The sequence below is a fragment of the Taudactylus pleione genome, unplaced genomic scaffold (assembly GCF_031769625.1).
Source record: "Taudactylus pleione unplaced genomic scaffold, aTauple2 ptg000333l, whole genome shotgun sequence".
Taxonomy (NCBI): Eukaryota; Metazoa; Chordata; class Amphibia; order Anura; family Myobatrachidae; genus Taudactylus; species Taudactylus pleione.
The window spans coordinates 1,372,139-1,392,121 of record NW_028284734.1 but is presented as its reverse complement, the minus strand read 5'-3'; the positions used below and the strand labels follow the sequence as shown (position 1 = coordinate 1,392,121).

At 44.6% G+C, this 19,983-nt stretch overlaps 1 protein-coding gene across 2 annotated transcripts in view; it reads left to right on the top strand.

The window, feature by feature from the left end:
• Window positions 1-7,385: 7,385 nt before the first annotated feature.
• The window catches only part of IQGAP2 (IQ motif containing GTPase activating protein 2), a 319,379-nt gene continuing 306,781 nt past the window's right edge, over window positions 7,386-19,983 (top strand). For both annotated transcript variants that reach the window (XM_088443725.1, XM_088443724.1), the window contains exon 1: window positions 7,386-7,611. In XM_088443725.1, the coding sequence (XP_088299851.1) occupies window positions 7,566-7,611 (46 nt within the window). In that variant the 5' untranslated portion in view covers window positions 7,386-7,565. The remainder of the gene's footprint in view (window positions 7,612-19,983) is intronic.

Below are 19,983 nucleotides of genomic sequence, written 5' to 3'. Positions count from 1 at the left end.
AATGGTGTATCCCAGATATTTTACTTCCTCCATGCCTAGACAACACTTTTTTGGGTTGGCTGTCAAACCTGCCTTATAGATGGAGTCCAACACTGCTTGTACCCTGGGTAAGTGAGACTGCCAATCAGGACTATGAAGGACCACGTCATCCAGATAAGCAGCCGCATACCGTCTATGGGGCCTTAGAATCCTGTCCATCATTCTTTGGAAGGTAGCAGGTGCCCCATGTAGCCCGAAGGGCAACATCTTGTACTGAAACCAGCCCTCTGCGGCTGAAAAAGCTGTCTTTTGTTTGGCGCTCTCGGTTAGCGGTACTTGCCAATACCCTTTGGTTAGGTCAAGAGTGGTTAAATACCTTGCCGTCCCTAGTCTCTCAATCAGTTCATCCACTCTTGGCATCGGGTAGGCATCGAATTTTGAAACACTGTTCAACTTTCGGAAGTCATTGCAGAAACGCACACTCCCATCGGGCTTTCGAATTAACACAATGAGACTTGACCATTCACTATGTGATTCTTCAATAACCCCTAACTCTAGCATATTTTTAATTTCTTTCGACACCGATTCTCTTTGTGCTTCTGGTAACCTATAGGGCTTTAGATTAACTTTAACCCCTGGGTCAGTGATGATGTCATGTTTAATGACCGAGGTTTTCCCAGGTACGTCAGAGAACAGCACCCTATTTCTAATCAGAAACTCCTTGACCTCTTGTTGTTGAATTGCCGACAGGGTTTTTGCCACTGTCACTTCGGGAACTAAGGGCCCTGGATTTACTGGAGGGTCTCGGACGGCCGACAGTACCGTTCTATCTTTCCAGGGCTTTAACAGATTTATATGGTATATCTGTTCCGGCTTTCTTTTCCCGGCTGGTAAACTTTGTAATTGACCTGCCCCACTCTTTCTAAGATTTCAAAGGGCCCTTGCCATTTAGCCAAAAGTTTATTTTCCACAGTGGGAACCAATACTAACACTCTGTCCCCAGGAGCAAAGCTGCGTAACCGAGCATTGCGGTTGTATACCCTCTGCTGAGCCTGTTCCAGGTGCTCTCTCACTATCGGCACTACCGCAGCAATTCTCTCCTGCATTTGAGAAACATACTCAATCACTGTTTTGTAAGGACTAGACTGCCCCTCCCATGTCTCTTTGGCAATGTCTAGTAACCCCCTTGGGTGTCTCCCATACAACAAGTCGAAGGGTGAAAACCTGGTGGAGGACTGGGGAACTTCTCTTATGGCCAACAATAAATACGGCAATAAGTAGTCCCAATCCCTACCATCCTTGTCGACCACTTTCCTAAGCATGTGTTTTAACGTCTTGTTAAACCTCTCGACCAGCCCTTCGGTTTGGGGGTGATAAACCGAAGTTCTTAACTGTTCGATTTTGAACAGGCGGCATAACTCTTTCATGACTTTGGACATAAACGGTGTACCCTGGTCAGTTAGTATCTCCTTAGGTATACCCAGCCTGCTAAAGACATGAACTAGCTCTCTGGCAATGGTCTTGGTTGACGTATTGCGCAACGGGATCGCTTCCGGGTACCTGGTAGCGTAATCCATTATGACCAGAATATACTGGTGTTCCCTGGCAGACTTCATTAAGGGTCCAACCAAATCCATCGTTATTCTTTCAAACGGCACCTCTATGATAGGCAATGGAACTAGTGGACCCTTAAAATGTGGCCTGGGAGCATGATACTGACACTCAGGGCAGGATGCGCAAAAGTCAGATACCTCTTTATGAAGCCCGGGCCAGAAAAACCTCTGCATTATTCGCTCAGTGGTTTTCTCTACCCCTAGATGGCCTGCCGTTATATGACCATGGGCCATGTCCAACACTGTTCTTCTGTAGGCTTTGGGAACTATTAGTTGTTCCACAACATCTTCCCCCTTCTTAGTCACCTGATATAACAAATCCTGCCAAATTGCCATGTGGGGATAGGACAAAGGACTATAAGGGTCTACGGGTTTACCATCAACTACTTTTACATTCTCCCTGGCTTTTACCAAAGTAGGGTCATTCAACTGCTCCACGGCAAAGACCTCTTTTCTGACCTCTAAATCAGGCAGACGATCACCTGGCCCAACAACACTTCCCACCTCAATGGGAGGCACATCAGTTGGCGGGCCACCGTCACGCTCCGCATTCTCTAGTTCGCCAATCATAGTAGAAAAAGGGAATAACTCTGACTCAGAAGAAACTCCCTCCTCCACTACATCGACAACCTTCTCAAATGGATCGGGGTTGTTCAACTCTGGAACAAAACGGCTTTCCCACAACTTCCAGAATTGAGCAAAGTCTCTCCCAATATTGCATCATACATCAGACCATGTACCAAACCTACAGAAACTATAGCAGAACCACATGGTGTCTCGATGTTCACCTCGGCGGTAACATAATATCGAGTATCCCCATGTATGCAGGTCACACCAACAGTTTTCCCCTCACGCCGCAAGGGGTTCACCAGCTCAGCTTTTATAAGTGTCACCAAGCTACCAGAGTCTAACAGTGCCTCTACTCGGTTGCCATCTACATTGAGTACACACATGTGCTTATCAGTCACAGCCTGCCGGTCAGCCGTACAGGCTATCTGTGCAAAGAAAGACCCCCTGCGGTAGACATGAGCAGTATCACATTGCATAGGTTCAGTTGTAAGTGCACAATTAGCGGCAATATGGCCAAAGCCACCACATCGGAAACACTGAGTCATATTAATGTCTAGTCGTTTACGGGGCAAGAACCTTCCCAGCCTGGCAAGCCTGTCTCCAGGTTCTACACCCTCAGTCTTAGGTACATTCCACCGCCCAGCACCCTTCTCCCCTGGAACAGTCTTACCAGTGTCTGTGGGAGTTCGCCGGTGCACCATCGGGGCTCGGTGGGGCATACTCATCAGCTCCTCAGCCGCCACGTACCTCTCCACCAGCTCGAACAAACTGGTCCGCGGACTTAGGGTCTGCATGGCTCACCCACTTGCGCAGAGTCGCAGGTAATGATCGAAGGTACCGGTCCATCACGACCCTTTCCACGATCTGTGGTCCCGTCAGCATCTCGGGCTGTAGCCATTTTGAGGACAGATGGACGAGGTCATGCATCTGTGAATGTGGAGGCTTGTCCATATGGAACTCCCAGCGGTGGACGCGTTGGGCACGAACAAAGGTGGTGACTCCCAAGCGAGTTAGGATCTCCTGTTTTAGTTTTTTATAGTCCTTGGCATCAGCCAGGCATAAGTCAAAATAGGCCTTTTGTGGCTCCCCAGACAAAAAAGGTGCCACCAGACTTGCCCACTGCTCCTTGGGCCAACTCTCCCTTTCGGCCGTTCTTTCAAATGCGGTGAGATAGGCCTCCACATCATCGCCCGAAGTCATCTTCTGGAGGAAGTGACTGGCTCGTACGGAGTGAGTGGTGGTGGGAGGACCAGTACCAACATCTCTGGGCCGGGCGTTCAGGTGCTGTACCACCTCTTTTATGGCCTGGCTGTTTTCCGCTAAGGCCCGGCGGGTTTCCTCGATGGCAACCTGTTGTTGCCCCTGGGCTGTCTCCAAGGCCGACAGTTGCACCCTGGTGGATTCCTGCAGAGCCCTGGTAGATTCCTGCTGAGCTCTGGTAGATTCCTGCTGAGCTGCTGTAGCTTGGAGCAGGGCTTTAATAATGTCCTCCATTTTGTCCTGGGGTGTAGGTTGGAAGCTGAACCTTGCCTCTCTGAGCATGGGCTGACGCCTCCTCTATGGGACTCCAAGGACACAGCGTTATTTCCACACTCACAAATTGGGTGTCTGTCCCTTTAATTTTTAAACGGAAAGTTTTCCTCTTGCTGCAACTTCAGTGTGTGTGGGTGCCCGCATTCTCCACCATATTGTGACACAGTTAGGTTAGGGGGTCCCTCTCCTGGGTAGAGGACTCCTTCCTTAAAGTCCCTCTCCTGGGTAGAGGACTCCTTCCTTACACACACACACAGCAGCAGGGAAGCAGCACACCAGTCTGGATGCAAGTACAAGCTGGTCGGCGCCAGTCTTTATTGTACAATGACAGAAATATAAAGAAAACATAAATATAAATCCTAGCCCTGTCGGGGCACTAACTTCACAGGTAGTTCCCTCACTACCAGAACCTGGCAGGGCCTAATGCCCTCGCCAGCAACAAAGCACAGCACAGTACTCACAGATAGGTTTTTCAAGTGTCTCTGAGCAAACTCCCTGCCTGCTCTCCCAGGTGAGACAATCAGCCCTAAACAAACTAGGCTTATATTGGCCACTCTCAGGTGGAAAACTAACAAGCCTGTTACCAGGCTGCGAGAACCAAAACCTGGAGTGGCCGTGGGTGGAGCCCTCCCTCTCCTCTCACCCACAACCCCCAGGTCCCAAACCGGCTTTTCAAAAAGCCAAAACTCAGGCCTGCTACACTGCAGACTTTCTCCTGGGGGTTTAAAACACAAAAGACAGGAATCTGGGACAAATGTACCTGCCACAGACCACTTTACCAGTGATCCTATCACAATATATATATATATATATATATATATATATATTAAATATAGTCTGTGGATTTCTATTTACAATAATTGGTGAAGCTTTAATTGGATGGTTTTATCATAGCAAATAAGAACAAAACAGTCACTCAACTTTTTCACAACAGCTTTACAGGGAACACTAACAAGCAGTACACTAAGAAAATATTTTTTGCTTTCAAGTCCTTGACATGATTTTGACTTAGAACAGAACCTTCTGATTTGGGGAGTGTTATCAAGAAAGTGTTTGCTAAGCCTCACCCAGTCTAGAGCCTATCTGCCATCCAATAAAGATTACTTATTATCACTTAGAGATTAGGAACAACATGCAATTTTTCCAGGTGCCCCAAACACTTTCATTTAACTGTATAATATTGATAGTAACATATAACTTATTATATAGGTCCATCAGTGGTTTGGAACAAACTGGCATTAACAAATGGACAAAGAAATAGGAGAGCTTAACTATATTATATTCATAGCGCTTTGAACAAGTATTTAACATATATATATATATATATATATATTTTTATATATATATATATATATATATATAAGAAGTTTGTTTCTTTGCTTATTTGTTGGACACGGGCCCCTGTGTCCAGTGGGGGCCCACCCTGCACCCATATTATTTTATACATACCCCTCTAAAGTCCCGTGTCGGCTGTAGTGCTGCACAATACACCTGGAAAATGGCCGCCGCTGCCTTTTTCCCATGCGCAGTAGGGAAATTGCCGGGAAAATGTCAGACGCACCTTTTTCCCCGGTGACCTGCGCATGCACTGCAGACTGTGCCCAGAGTTTACTGCTGCGGTCACCACTTTTCCATCAATACAACACCTCCACATACCTGTCCCAACACAGAGGTGTATTAAGAGAGGAAGGGGCCCGTGTGCATTCCCCGTCCAGGGCCCCCTCCTCTCTTCCTGGCAGCTGGCCGCGCTCTGACCGCAGCAGTAAACTCTGGGCACTAGTCTGTGCCCAGAGTCTGCAGCGCATGTGCGGGTCACCGGGAAAAAGGTGCATCTGACATTTTCCCGGCAATTTCCCTACTGCACATACGCAAAACACTGGAAAAATGGCAGCGGCGGCCATTTTCCAGGTGTATTGTGCAGCACTACAGCCGACACGGGACTTTAGAGGGGTATATATGAAATAATATGGGTGCAGGGTGGGCCCCCACTGGACACAGGGGCCTGTGTGCACCACACACCCTGCACCCATTATATATATGCCTCTGGCCCCAGATCATTTACACCTACACATACCTCTGCCACATTTAACCCATTATTATTATTAAATTCACCTGAAAACTGGCATGACGTTTTTGGCCAAATTATGCTATTTAAACCCCTCCAAGTGCATGATTATTCATTGGGAGGGGTGTACCACAGGTTTTGCACTGTGGGGCTGATCCAGCAGCGCACGTAAGGGAATCTGTGCAAGCTGTGGACCAGTACAGCACATGTGCAGCTCGGGTCTGCGTGAGCACACGCATTTCAACAGCAAATGGTCAGTGATTGACATTCTGCTGCCGTTTCTGGGCGGGAAGGGGGTGGTGACAGCTTCCGTTTCCCAAAACAGAGGCGTGTCGCCGCTGTTGGTGGGGAGGGAACAGACCAGGTTCTCTGTCGACAGATGGAGATTTCCTGGCCTCTTTCCCTCATCTGTGATGACTGGCCTGCATGACCCCATGGTCACTCAGCCAGCCGAGGATCACGCAGATGATGTGGTGCTGCGTCCATGGACAACATAATAGCAAGGACAGAATTGCAAAGCTGCCTGTATGCGGCATTGCAATTCCGTCCTGTGCTGAATCAGGCCCTGTGTCCAGACATTTTTGCCTTAAAATAAAGATTTTCCCTGCCTTTTACCCTGCTCAGGGGTGTGCGCACAAAACCCCCCACAAATTTCCTCTGAAAAAACAATGCGAGTTTGGAATTAGATTGCAAATGAAATTCACAGTACGAATTCGCTGTGAGGGCGGCTCGCAGTACCCAACTTGCCCCTAACTGGATTGACCCCAAAGCTTGAAAAGGACAGATTTTAGGAGCATTTTGTAGGCATGTCAGCTTATCCTCATATCACCATGGAGACTGTGATCTAATGACATCTTTTCAAATAAACTTTTTAAATAGATATTTATTTTCTTATTTATCATTTACTTATATAGTGCCAGCATATTCCATTGTGCTTGACAGTTATGTAGAAAACAGTAATAGAAAAGTAATAACAGACAAAGGGGTGAATTCAAGTAGCTTTGTGGAGGGGGAGGAGGGTATCGTTGCAATAGTGCAGAAACGCCAACCGGGCACCACAACTCACCCCAATTGTTCCCCGATCTCGCCCCACACTTGTGGACTTTTGCATAGAAGAACAAATAATCAGCTAGTCCGGTTCTACAGTAATTTCAACATATAGCCCTGACTAGTGGAGTGAGCCAGCTCGCCCCTAAGTGTATTCCCCCCAAAGTGGTAAGAGGGTCCTGCTTACAAGCTTACACTATCTGCTGGTGAAACATCTTATAAATGAATACAAATAAATGATGTATACATTTAAGAGAATATGATAAAAGTGTAAAAAAAAAGAAGCACATTGTATTTTTCTAGGTTGATTCCTCCCTAAACATCTGCAATTATTCAGTGCTCTCTGTGCCAGAGAATAGTGTTTTTGGATGTGACTGCATTACCCCTTACACCAGAGAACCAGCCTGCCAAGTAACCAGTCACCCAGTTTTATCACCAACTCAGATTTGTTCTGCGATAAGATAAATAAATCTCCAAGTAGGTGGCGCTGATAGGTTAGTGGAGCCTCTCACACAAGAGAAAGTCTAAAGCAAAAAGGAGGGGGGAGGGCGCAGGCGGCAGCAGCAGCACAGGGGAGAAGGAGGAGGAGAGATCTCACACACTGACACTGTTACACGGCAGCCTGGGAGCAGCAACAGGCAGGAGAAGAGGGGGTCTGAGTGCAGGATCCAGGGGTTCATCTACCCGGGTATCACACATTGGATTGACACACATCTCCAGCAAGAGGGAGAAGTTGAAGGTGTAGCAGCTGCAACAGGATGAACCATGAGGAGATCTCACCCTTGCTCAGACCCAGATATGGCTGTAAGTGCAATTCTTTACCCTTCACACCTGCATCACCTGGTGCAGCAGCGGGAAGCCTGTCCTGAGTGGGTCATAGCAATGTGAGGAACACCCACGTACAGAGTGACCTATACCTGCACTATGTTCTCCTTGTGCATGCCTCACCTGTTGTGGCTGGGCTCAGTAGGCATTGTTCTCCTATTTGTTTCTCAGTGGAGTAGAAAGTTTTTTTTGGTGGGGGAATGTACAAGTTGGTGATGGCAGTTCATTCATGTGTGAAGCTGTTGATTTTAATTTGTAGTGGATCAGGGTTTCTGCAGCATTCAGTTGTAGTTATACAAATGGTTAACACGTGACAACATTGTGTAGCAAAGTGCAATGTATCATAGTAGGTCTGTGTTACCGTTCTAGTCATTTTTTTTTTTTATTAACAGCACCTGGCAAAATGGACTTTTAGGGCGACCTTAATTTGATTGCAAGCCTTTAATTATGCAGAATGGATACAGACATGTGTAGGAGTTTGGAAACCATTGTACTATATTATATCAATTGATTTTTATTGCTATATATATATATATATATATATATATATATATATATATATATATATATATATATATTTTTTTTTTTTTTTACTAAATTATATTCATTAATTAAGCAGTGTGGTCCATTGAGCTAAATCTTCACATTCAATAAACATCAGTGAATGAGGTTCTGTCTGAGGGAGGATGTTTAGTGTGTTCCTGCCCTGCTGTGACCATCATTTATAAAGGATCTTATCGGTTGTGTCACTTTCAGATTAGATAAACAAAGTGGCGGAATGTTGATTAATCAGGATCTTTATGCAGTTGTACTACAAATGCTGTGCACTCAGCCACACTGTCCTTGGCTGTACCTTGACCAGAAATGTTCCCTCCAGTAGTTTGTGCATGTGGAGAATCCTAGGCTCAGACAAGTGCTGTTTAAGAACATAAAGTAAATAGCTGCTATCAAAAGGAGTGTTTGCACTGTATGCTAACTTCTTATTGACAATTTCACTATTAAAGTGCTATATATTAGCATGCACATACACTATGGGCCTGATTCACAGTTGTACACTATGCCGATGTTGACGTAGTTGAGTGATTATTGTCAGACTGCCAGAGCCGTAACCACGGCTTGCGCCGCCTGCTGCAGGCCATGCCCCTCCATGTGACGTCACATGGAGGGGCAGGGCTACGAGCACCGAGCATTACAGCAATGCCCAAAGCATCCTTTGGCCGACTGTTAGGGCAAGGATGTGCACGTCTGAAGCGTCTTAGGGAAGCTCCAGGTGGCACTGCTGCATAGATTCTGGCTGCAGGGTGCCGTTCCAGCCACACTGCTATCCAGTTACAGGAGTCGTGGGTGAGCGGCGGTGCCACCCACAGGGCTCTGTGCGGCCGCACTGCTCACACACCCCTAGGTACGGCCCTGCCGACTGCACATGCGTTGCAGCCAAGATGTGCACGCGTGGCAATTGAATCACGAATACGATAGCCCAGAGGAATTATTAGCAAGTGATTGGCAGGCAGGGGCCGATTTGTGGGCGGTAACTGGGTTGTGACCATTTCAGGGAGTATACCACCGCTGACTGTGATCCTGCATGCAGGAAACACGGCGTCTCGGTTACGGCGGCTATGTTGATTGACCATTGACTCACGAAGTCGATGTTTATCTGATCTGCGTCCGATGCTGCGTATGTGTACGCAGTTGTGATGGCTCAGGTGGGTGTCTCAGTACAAGTCCCGGCCACTGTTGCATTAGGATATCTTCACATATCCACAACTGCGAATATCGCAGCAGCGTTACAGTACAACTCTGAATCAGGTCTTATATGCGGCCAGACTCCACATGTATAATATGTTCTCGGGGTCTGATTGTGCTCTGTTTACCAATAACCCATCTCTAATATGTTGTAATATGGAGCTGGCACAGGTTGCTATATGGGTGTCTAACCTTATTTCCAGATGTAGGGATCACATGTAAGTAAGTTAGTGCAACGCTTGATGCTAATTATGATTTCTTTGTCCTTGAAAATGTTCTTGACACTTCTTGCCATGTATCAGACTGTAAAATCCAATAATTACAGTTCAGTTCTCATTATGTGCATCCTGCACACATCTGCAGCCAGAAAATCTACACTTTAAAGTTTAAACCCTGTCACAAAAATTGATGAAAATTGAGGATTTTTATGAATTGCTAGTCTGACATATCCCCCATAGTGTCAAGTTCCATAGTCGTTGTTCTAAAAGTAATGTGTATTTCGTTAATCAATCTGTAATATATGCAGAATAGTGAGCAGGAATGTTGTTGGGCCGATCAAAAGCTGTGTCCATCTACCGTAGGTCAATTGACCTTTGTGTGCACCTCAGCTTGTAAAATGCATTTAAAAAATGGCAGTGGGTTTAAGCCCTTAAACAGGTGTACACAGAAGGTATCCGGATGGTAGGTCTACACTAAAAAGGCAGACATTCAATAGGTTGACACAAAAAAACTTGACACCTGGTTTTTCATGATTTTTAGGGTTAGGGTTTGGGTTAGGCTAAAACAACAATTCATGTGTCGGCCATTTGAATGTCGGCCTGTCAACCTATTGACCTCTGGTGTCGACCTATTGACGCTCTACATTCTTAGCCTGGATACACACTTAGCGACCTGCCAATGCGACACCCGATGGTGCCGATGAATGATATAGTAGGTGGTTGGTACACACTGCACAATCCAGTGAATAACCGCCCGATATATCATTCACTGGCACCATTGTCCTTGCCCCGATGAACGACCCGTGGGAGCGAGCATAGTGGGTACATACTAGACAATGTGCACGATAGGACCCACACAGAAATAATGAACAATATACATGCTTTGTCAATACTTAGTGAATTGCTACTATTTGATATTATTACATTCTTATGAATGTCGGTTCAACAGCTATATATTGGGGCACATCCACTAGCAGACCAAAAAACGACTGCAAGATTACAGCATTGTAATTGTGCAATCGTTTCACAGTCTGTGCTGTGCCTACACTGAACGTTCAGTCGTTCAGTGTAGGCACATCAATCATCCCCTAACATGCTCAACCTGACGTTATTGTCAGGTTTTCCAGCATGTTCAGCTGATGATGTATGTCGGAAATGGGCAGCGGGAGCGCGCATCGCTGGTCGTTTCCGACATAAGTGCACGATTACTGAGCGATTGCACGATTACAATGTCGGAATCGTGCAATCGCTCAGTATTATCGGCTTGTGGATGTGCAAAGGCTCAACAGAGGGGATTGGGATGGGGGGAGAAATTTTTCTACAACACAGTGATCTGTGGAATAGGGGAGGGAAGCTGGTATGACCATTACCACCGGAGCACTGCCTTTTGTGTTTAGGGGTCAGACCACCCATAAGTATTAGGTCTTAAGCACCTTTCCTGGTTCTTGCAAGAGAAAGAACTGAAGTCCATGCATCACAGCTGTACAACTAATGCTGTATATCCACATTGGCGGCTGCATCGTTCACAGTGGCAAAATTGGTCACACACATTGTGCATAGGGAGACACCTACCGCATAAAACTTCATTGGGCATACCAGGATGACATCACACAGGGAGGAGCATGAGGGCAGTCCTTACCCCACCAGTCTCCACCCCTGTACTACCCTCGCACCTCTTCTGCCATGATTAGGATTCTGCGCCTGTCCCTTCTTTCCATGTAATAATTGTAAACACGTGAGGCTTTGATTCTGGGGAACCTGCTGTGCCGCCCTCAGCAAGTGGTGCCCCTATGCACGTGCCTCACATGGCTAGTGGGAAATGCACCACTGTCCTGGTGTGTCAAGTGAAGCAACAGTGCACTTATTTTATTTTTTGTTTTAGGTAGAGCACATAATCTGTCTGCGATATATCAAAAGTAATATTTATTTTTACCTATTTGCAGCACCTTTTTTTTATTTTTTCATTTATTTGCAATTTCATGTTTAAGCCCAAAATGTATTTTATTCTGTAGACTGAGAGAGAGGTTTGTTACTGCTGCTTGATATTTACAGTTTCCAAGCCATCTCCCTTGGGAAAACACATGCATCCTGTGCATGATTTGTACAAGCCTTACCTTGCAGCGGAAGCCATGCTCCAGCCAACGGTGTCTGCATGTGATATGTACACTTGTACTATGAACTGGTGAATTATTTATTCTGTAGATAAGGGCGGTTCCTGCTGCTTATAACAGTGTTAAGAAGTAAAATGTGTAGGTTTTCCTTCTCTACTGAGAGAGGTAGTCAGGAAGTGGTTTGTGTGTTTCAAACTGTTCTTCTGTGACCAGACTGTCATGCAGAAACTAAAAACAGTATTGGCAATTGTAATGTGTTATTTGCTGCTGATTTTTAAATGCCTCAAGGGCATCACTATTATAATGAATTAAGCTGAAATGCATCCATGGAGTCTGTATATTTTAATTTATTTTTTTCATTAATAGGGGGAGATGTACTAAAAGGGAAAATGCGTTAAAACCCCCGAAAATTCAGTTTTTGTGGGTTTTACCACATTCCCCGTATGTACTAAGCATTCTGCTGCTTTGCGTCGCTAGGTAACGCCACCTTCAGGTGGCGTTACCCAATAGATGCCTATGGGCTTCTTAACACGACGCTCCTGGCTGGGAGGGATCTGATCAGATCCCTCCCATGAGCCCCTTGCCCTTCTGCGCATGCGCAGAATGACTTCTGGGTGTTCAACCTGGAAGTTCCTCTGCCCGGCAGCTTCGCAACGGACAGCTCTTACCGGGAGAGCTGTCCTTTGCGATATCCTTAGTACATACCGCGGTATGTACGCAAAGTCAGGGGGATGTACCGCATCGCGGAAGTGATGCTTAGTTCATCTCCCCCACAGTAACTTATATTGTGCACATGCATTACGCAGTGCTTTACAGACAATATTTCAGTCATTTACATCAGTCCCTGCCCCAGTGGAGCTTACAATCTATTCCCTATAATATGGACATATATACTAGGGTAAATTTTTTTGTCAGAAGCTAATTAACTTGCCTAGTGTTCATTCTAGCACCCTGTACCTGTCACAACCCATGCAGTTCCTCTTTCCTGTCTGGGGTGTCGCTCTGTGCTCTGGTGCTTCTAGCACACTCGGCTGATGCAACAAACTGCTGAGATACAGACAAGTGTGTGCTAGAAGCATCAGAGCAGAGAGCGACACCACAGACGGGAAAGAGGAACTGCATGGGGTGTGACAGGTGCAGGGTGCTAGAATGAACACTACGTAATTAATTGGCTTCTGAGGAAAAAGTAACCCTAATATGTATGTCTTAAATAGGGAGATGATCACTGTTGGTGCCCATTTGACTTGTGGCTTTTTGAGCTTATGCACAATCCTACCTTATATTGAACCAACAACTGTTACTAGTTTAATGGCTATCTGTTGCTATTCGGCAAAGAGCAGACTTGATCAGGTATATTTGTTGTTTAATTTTTAACGCTGATGCTCCATATAAGTGGGTGATAAGTATGGGAACCCTGGGTACGACTATTCTGTGGTTCATGTTCTTTTCTATCATATTTAAGCACAGTATACTGGCTGGCTTCCTCCACACAGATCTTCCACGCTAAATACTGAAGTGAGCATGCCCCAGAATATTTATGCAGTCTCTGCAGTAATCTGTTGGGACCAGTAAAAAAACAAAAAAAGCTTAACAGAAAGGAGTATATAAACTACAGATGTGAATGGCAGCGTTAAAGCAACATTTCTACTGCATAGTTATATGGTGGTTGTGTTTTTAATTTTTTATATGGTAAATTAGTGCATCTCTTTATTATTTAGAGAGAGGTTTCTGCCTGCTGGGCGATGCTAATAACTGAAATATATTCTGCAGGAATCCAGTTAAAGGTGAACTCCAGGGTGAATTTATAATTTTATTTTCTTTAACAAATATGAAGCCTTAAATTTATTTTAACCCACTTGTGTGTGCACCTAATAGCTCGATGTTCCTCTACCTGTCTGCTTTAAGAAAATGTATTATATTAAGTAATGAATGATCTGTTAATCCAGTTAATTATCCGTTGTATTTTTATTTTTTTTTCTATCTAAAAATAAAAACAACAAAGAAAAAACCTTGATAATAGAATTCATACAACTATACATAAATGTTTTAGGAGCGTAAAACAATGCAAGATATGAGAGGGACACTCATTGTGTTGGGGCAGCTATTTTCAGGCATACAGCTGACTTCCTGTCAGTAAATCTGGGTACACACTGACAGATATATCTGTCCAATCTGTCTGGTGGAAAGGAAAATCTGGTCTGTCTTTCTGGGTTTTGGAGCAAATTTCTATTGGTATTTGCTCCCATACATTACCAGATTTTACTTCCCACCAGACAGATATATCTGTCAGTGTGTACCCAGTTTAAGTCCATTGAAAGAGTGCAGTTATTTAGTATTTGCACCAAGATAAGAAGAACTTTCTCTTAAGCTGGGTACACACGGGCGATAAATCTATAGTTCATCGCCGTGTGTGTACAGCGGATATGTCTGTGAACGACGCTGTCCACAGATGTATTCGATCTGCTGTGTAGCACAGAAGATGGCCAATATATCTGTCATCTGCTGGTGTGTACAGGTGACCCGCCGATTGCCCGTACACATTCTGCAGCGATCCGGCGGTGATTGACAGCTCAACTGTGCGGACAATTTAAATGCCCGCCCAGTTGATCTGTCAAGTCCGGCACATCGGGCAGATGATTGATAAGTGTGTATATACTTGGCAATCGTCGGATAGGTCGGCAGTCGACCTAGTGTGTACCCAGCTTTAGCTACATAGTAAATGTAAACATTTTGGGAGAGATTCATCAAATCTTGGAGAGAGATAAAGTACCAACCAATCAGCTGCTAACTGTCACTTTACAGGCTGTGCTAGAAAAATGGAAGTTAGAAAGATTGGTAGTTATGAACAACTGACACTTTATTTCTCCAGGATTTGATAAGTCTCCCCCTGTGTATTTAAAATATCAAGTTTAGATATATTTTTACATGTATTTGTTTCTAGGAGCTCTCTTATTTAAGGCAGTTGGTATTTTAAACTTGGTGGTCCTTTTTGGGATGCAGTCCGAGGGCGAGATGTACTAAGCATCACATCCGTAGAAATTTGATAACCCTGCATTTTGGTGTAAGCTTGTGAAATTTCAGTTTTACTATAATTTATGATGAACTATCCTTAAAAGCTTGCACTCTACGGGATTGATTCACATATAGGCGATGCCCGTAATGTGGCTGTGTTGAAATGCCAGCGGCAACTCCCTAAATAGCCCCAACGTCACCAATTAAATTGCAAATTTTAGTTTGCAACCCAGTTGGGAGGTTTATTAAATTGCACAAATTGATGTTACCGTTTGTACAGTATTTCTGAGCACTGAGACATTGTGCCAGAACGGAGCGATTTTGGATTGTTCATACATACAGATGTGTCCTCGCTTGTCCAGCATCCATATGACATGTATATGTATTGACCCCTTTATGGGTTAAGTGAGCTGGTAAAAGGTGTCCATCTGAATCATAGCTCTTGCTTGTATTGACATCCACTAGACTTATACGTCATATTTCTGTTTGTAAAGAAATGCACAGAATTTTTTTTTTTTTTTATGTGATTGTGTGAAGGATAAGCTAATCTAGTTAGTAGGCAAAAGGTTTAAAAGCTTTGAGTCAGGTGTATAGGTACATACTGGTCACACATCTCACAATCCGAGCACTCAGTCCAAAAGCGTTTCATTAAATTTTTCAGTAAGGGCCACCTTTTGTGTGCATAATATCTAATACAATGATGGACAATAGATTGATATGATCATTTTCAGTTGAATCTACAAGCTGACTGTAGATTGTGTTTTGTAATATTGATAAAATTCCAGCAATTCTGCCTTATGCATACGCTGGTAAATTTAGTGTAATGATATTTAAAAATAAATTTGAATTAATTTTTTGATTGGTTAGAGCCGATTGTGCCTCAGTTGTTTAACCTGCTAATACTAAATGTGGACCAATTATGGCACTTGTGCTGGCTACACCTGGGACACAGAGTTTACTGGAAGCCTCGATATTCCACGGGCCATGTCCCAGGCGGGTCTCACCATGGAACAGCTGCTATAGAGGAGAATGTTGGATTTCAGGCCAAGGTAAGGACATGACAGTTCAGGTTGCATGCGTGGTGCAACCTAATGTGAGTAGAGTATCTGAGGTGCCTGGACAGATCAGTGATATTGGTGTGATGAACAAAATACATTCTCTAATGGTCTAACTAATACAATGATTAAAAAAACAAAAAAAACAGAAAAACACAGATTACATAATATGAATGCTTCCAGTTACCACAGCTTGTATGTATACCTCTCAGCAGTTCTGAATTACTTTACAAGCTTTGGGAACAATTAATTCCACTATCCTATGTATTGTAGGTGCCGTATATACATATCTAACGTATCACCCAAGCATTACTGTGCATTGAAGAAAAAAATCTTGTTAAGGTCGTTTAGATTTTCTAAAGATTTGGTTTGAGCATTTATGACCGCGCAATCTGGGAGAGTTGATCAAAATTACTATAGTTTGTTAAAAACATTATACCCAATGCATGTTGTTATTATAAATTACAAATCTCTCATTTACCCCCCCCCCCCCCAACTTTAAGGGGCTTAATTGGTGGTGTGTGAATGACTTCAAATGATTGGCAAACAATTGCTTTGGATGCAAGTGATGCACATTTCAATGCTTTGGCCGTAATTGCTTCCACATGGAACTAAATTAATATATTGGCCCATAAGCATACTTGTACTTATCTTTGTGTGCAGGCCAGCCCTATCCGTAATGCTTGGTTTGATATAAGTCATAACCATCAATACAGACTAGCAACAGTTCAATCCTTGGTGCAAATGATAGGTCTGAAAACATACATGCTTGCACATTTGACCAAATCTGCATAGCACCCGACACGCCCTCACTGAATATTGCCAGTGTGAACGTGCCACGTTACTGCCCTGAAACCACAAATAGAGATGTGACTGAAATGCATACAAAACTGCATCACCCGTACTTGCCTATGCTGACAACTTGTAATGGGAAATATGATGGTTAGGGTTGGGCTGCTTGAGGGGCGAGGGGATAGGTTTAGGCTGTGAGAGGGGTGGATTAGGGTTGGCCTAAAAATACAGAAATTTGCCTGCATTTTCCCTGTCAAGATCCCACTTCCAAAATTCTGACCGCTGGGAATCTGAATGACGGTATTAGTGTTCATTCTAGCACCCTACACATGTCACACCCTCTAGCAGTTCCTCTGTCCTACCTGGGGTGTCGCTTTCTGCTCTGGAGCTGGGATGCAATCGGGAAGCCAGCTGACATTATACCGACAGCCGGCTTCCCGACTGTCATATCACGGCAAGGGTGAAATGCCTGGCATCTAGATGTAGACGCCTCTCATTTCACCGGCGCCTGGCATCCCGATCGAAGGGATGCCGGGCGCCACGAGCGGACAGCCGCACGCGGGGGGGGTTTGGGGTGTAGGTTTAGGGCTCCCGGGGGGGACTTAGGGTTAGGCACTCCCCCCGGAAGGTTTAGGCTTAGGCTAGGGGGAGGGAGGGTTGGGGTTAGGCATCCCTGGGGGACTTAGGTGTAGGCAGCGGGGAATGGGGGGTTAGGTTTAGGCACTTAGAGGGGAGATTAGGGTTAGGCACTTGGGGGGGAGGTTAGGGTTAGGCACCCCTAAGGAAGGGTTAGGGTTAGGGGGGTAGGTTAGGTTAGTTAATCCTTACCTAGGGACGATCGGGATTTCCAGCGCTGTCTGGCTGCCGCTGCCCAGATCTGTTCCAGTGTTGGGCTGCCGCTGCTGGGAATTGAACCATACGGCCGGCAGTATTTCATACCGATTCCCTGGAGCTTGTAGCACACTCTGGTCTGTATATTGGAAGTTTCCTTCATCCGCTGAATGTGCTAGAAGTACTAAACACGCTGGCCATGTCACAAGGCGGTACGTTCGTCTGTTTGCGGAGCATATTTCTTGAGGGATTTGGCACTGCACATCCTCCAGGGGTTGGGTATGGCATACCTAGTGTTCATTCAAGCACCCTGTATCACAACCCGTGCAGTTCCTATTTCCTGCCTGGGGTGTCGTGTCGCTCTTTGCTATACTTAGCTTGGAGGTCAAAATAAGAGCATTTGTAAATCATGAAGAATTGGTGACTAGTATACTTTTGCAGGATCCATTATTTCAACAGTGATTGAATATTAAATAGTTTTTTTGTTTTGTTTGCTAATGATTTTTACAGGTAATGCAGATGATCTGAATGGGTTAATTAAATATACTCTAACCTACCTCAGTGTGTAAGGGATACAAGTGATTCTTTTTTTCAATGGCCTTTAGAATCTTTGGCAGTGCAGTGTACTTATCTGCACAAGTCCTTTGAACACTGTTAATGGTTAACTGCAAGCAAGGATAGAAATGAGAGGCAGGTAGCCAGACTTGCTGCATGGAGCCACAGATGTGTTTTTCCTTATGCAGACAGTATTGTTCTAAGATGCCTGTGTTCATTTCCCTCCCTCTTATCCTTGCTTTGGGATTTCAACAATAATGCACAATTCAGATTGAAACAGGAAGCGTAAACACCATGTGGGAGAGGGGTTTCGCTTAGTAGATTATACCACTTCCTGCTCTTAAGTGCAGTGCATGTGACCTGTTCCATATAGATCATAATTTTGGTTTCGTTTGTTTCAGTAGTCTCATCTACACAAAAGTACAATTGTCTTATCCGTTACTTAGTATTTCATAGTGCTCAGCTAACACGTTCTCCTTAGGCTTCATTCACAAAGAAAATTAGTTATTCAAATTTGTTTTTAATTACAGAAAATGTACCCACGACCGCAATAGCATTGGGGCCAGACATTAGTTTTAAACGAAGACATGGTGTGGAGTTTGTATGTTCTCCCGTGTTTGCTTGGGTCTCATTTCATGCCACAGTCCATAAACATACTGCTAGTGCGTGTGTGTAGTAGAGAATCTAGGCTGAGACTGAGGTGAGTGAAGAGTTTCTGTAAAGCTGCATAATATATAGGCGATGTATAAATAAAGGTAAATATTATGCTGTATTTAGCACCAGCATATTATGCAGCGATGGACAAGCTAACCTGCTAGAACTTGTTTTGGATTTGTTAAAACCGTGGGGGGTAGGAGTCCCACACGAATATGAGAGCATACAAATGCCATGCAGACGGATATCAAAGTTGTGATTCAGGGGTGGATGCATTGCCGATGTTTGCGCAGTTGGCCAATGTTTTTTCGTACTGTAAATGCGTTTTGATGGCTTAGAGACTGCTGTCCTAGTGAGGGTTTTGGCCAAGATTGATTGATGGTCCGTGACCGTTTGTAATGGGTAAACTTGGGGGAGGGGGGACCACCGAGCTTCCATGTCCTCTCCATCTGGTACTTCTTTAGCAAAAGAAGCATTTCACACCATCCTGTAGCAGGATTGCTGGTAGTGTTCACTATTGTTATGTAAGAGCATGTCCCTACACTCCTCCAGATATTGCATAGGAGAGTCGTGAGACGATGGTGGGCTTGAAATCCAATGTATGGAATATTCACAAGCCGGTCAATCCAAAAATGGCATTAAGGGGAAAAAGGTTTTGTCAATGCATGGCGGAGGGCATTATTTTAGCAACAAAATATTCCACAGAGCGATTGCTGTGCACTTGTGGGAAGACTACAAATCGCAACAAAACTAACCAAACTATTTACCAAACTGGCAACATAGGTAAAGAGACTTTATTTGTATAAAAGTGAGGAGTGCTTGATAAAGGAGCTAAATAGTATGGAAAAAGACTTGGGGTAGATTTGCTAAGGGTTGTGTTTTCAAAGCCGCCAATCATTGGTGACTTTGACCAATCGTTTTAAAACTCCATACTACACAAGCCTGGTTTAGTATTGACTTCTATTTCCATTTTAAAACTATTGCTCAAAACAGCTGATAATTGGTGGCCTTGAAAATGCTCCCTAAAAAATTTACACTCTGGAGGCCTTGGTGAAAGGATGGGTCATTTTGGAGTTTAGTGCAGGCATAGGAGCGTATTTAGAACTCTGGTTAGTGATTCCAGGTGATTGGTCACCACCTCTCTCCACCTCTCTTCACCTCTCTTCAATCCTTCAAATGGGCTCTCAAGACCCACTATTTCATCAAAGCCTTCCAGCTCTCATCTTAACTTGCTGCTACATACTCCTTCCTCCCTGCCTACCCCATCTGTTTCACCCCTGTTTGTATGTCCCTCCACCTTAGAATGTAAGCTCCTATGAGCAGGGCCCTCTACCCTCTTGTGCTTCTCCTTACTCCTTACTTCATCTACTTCTTACTCTC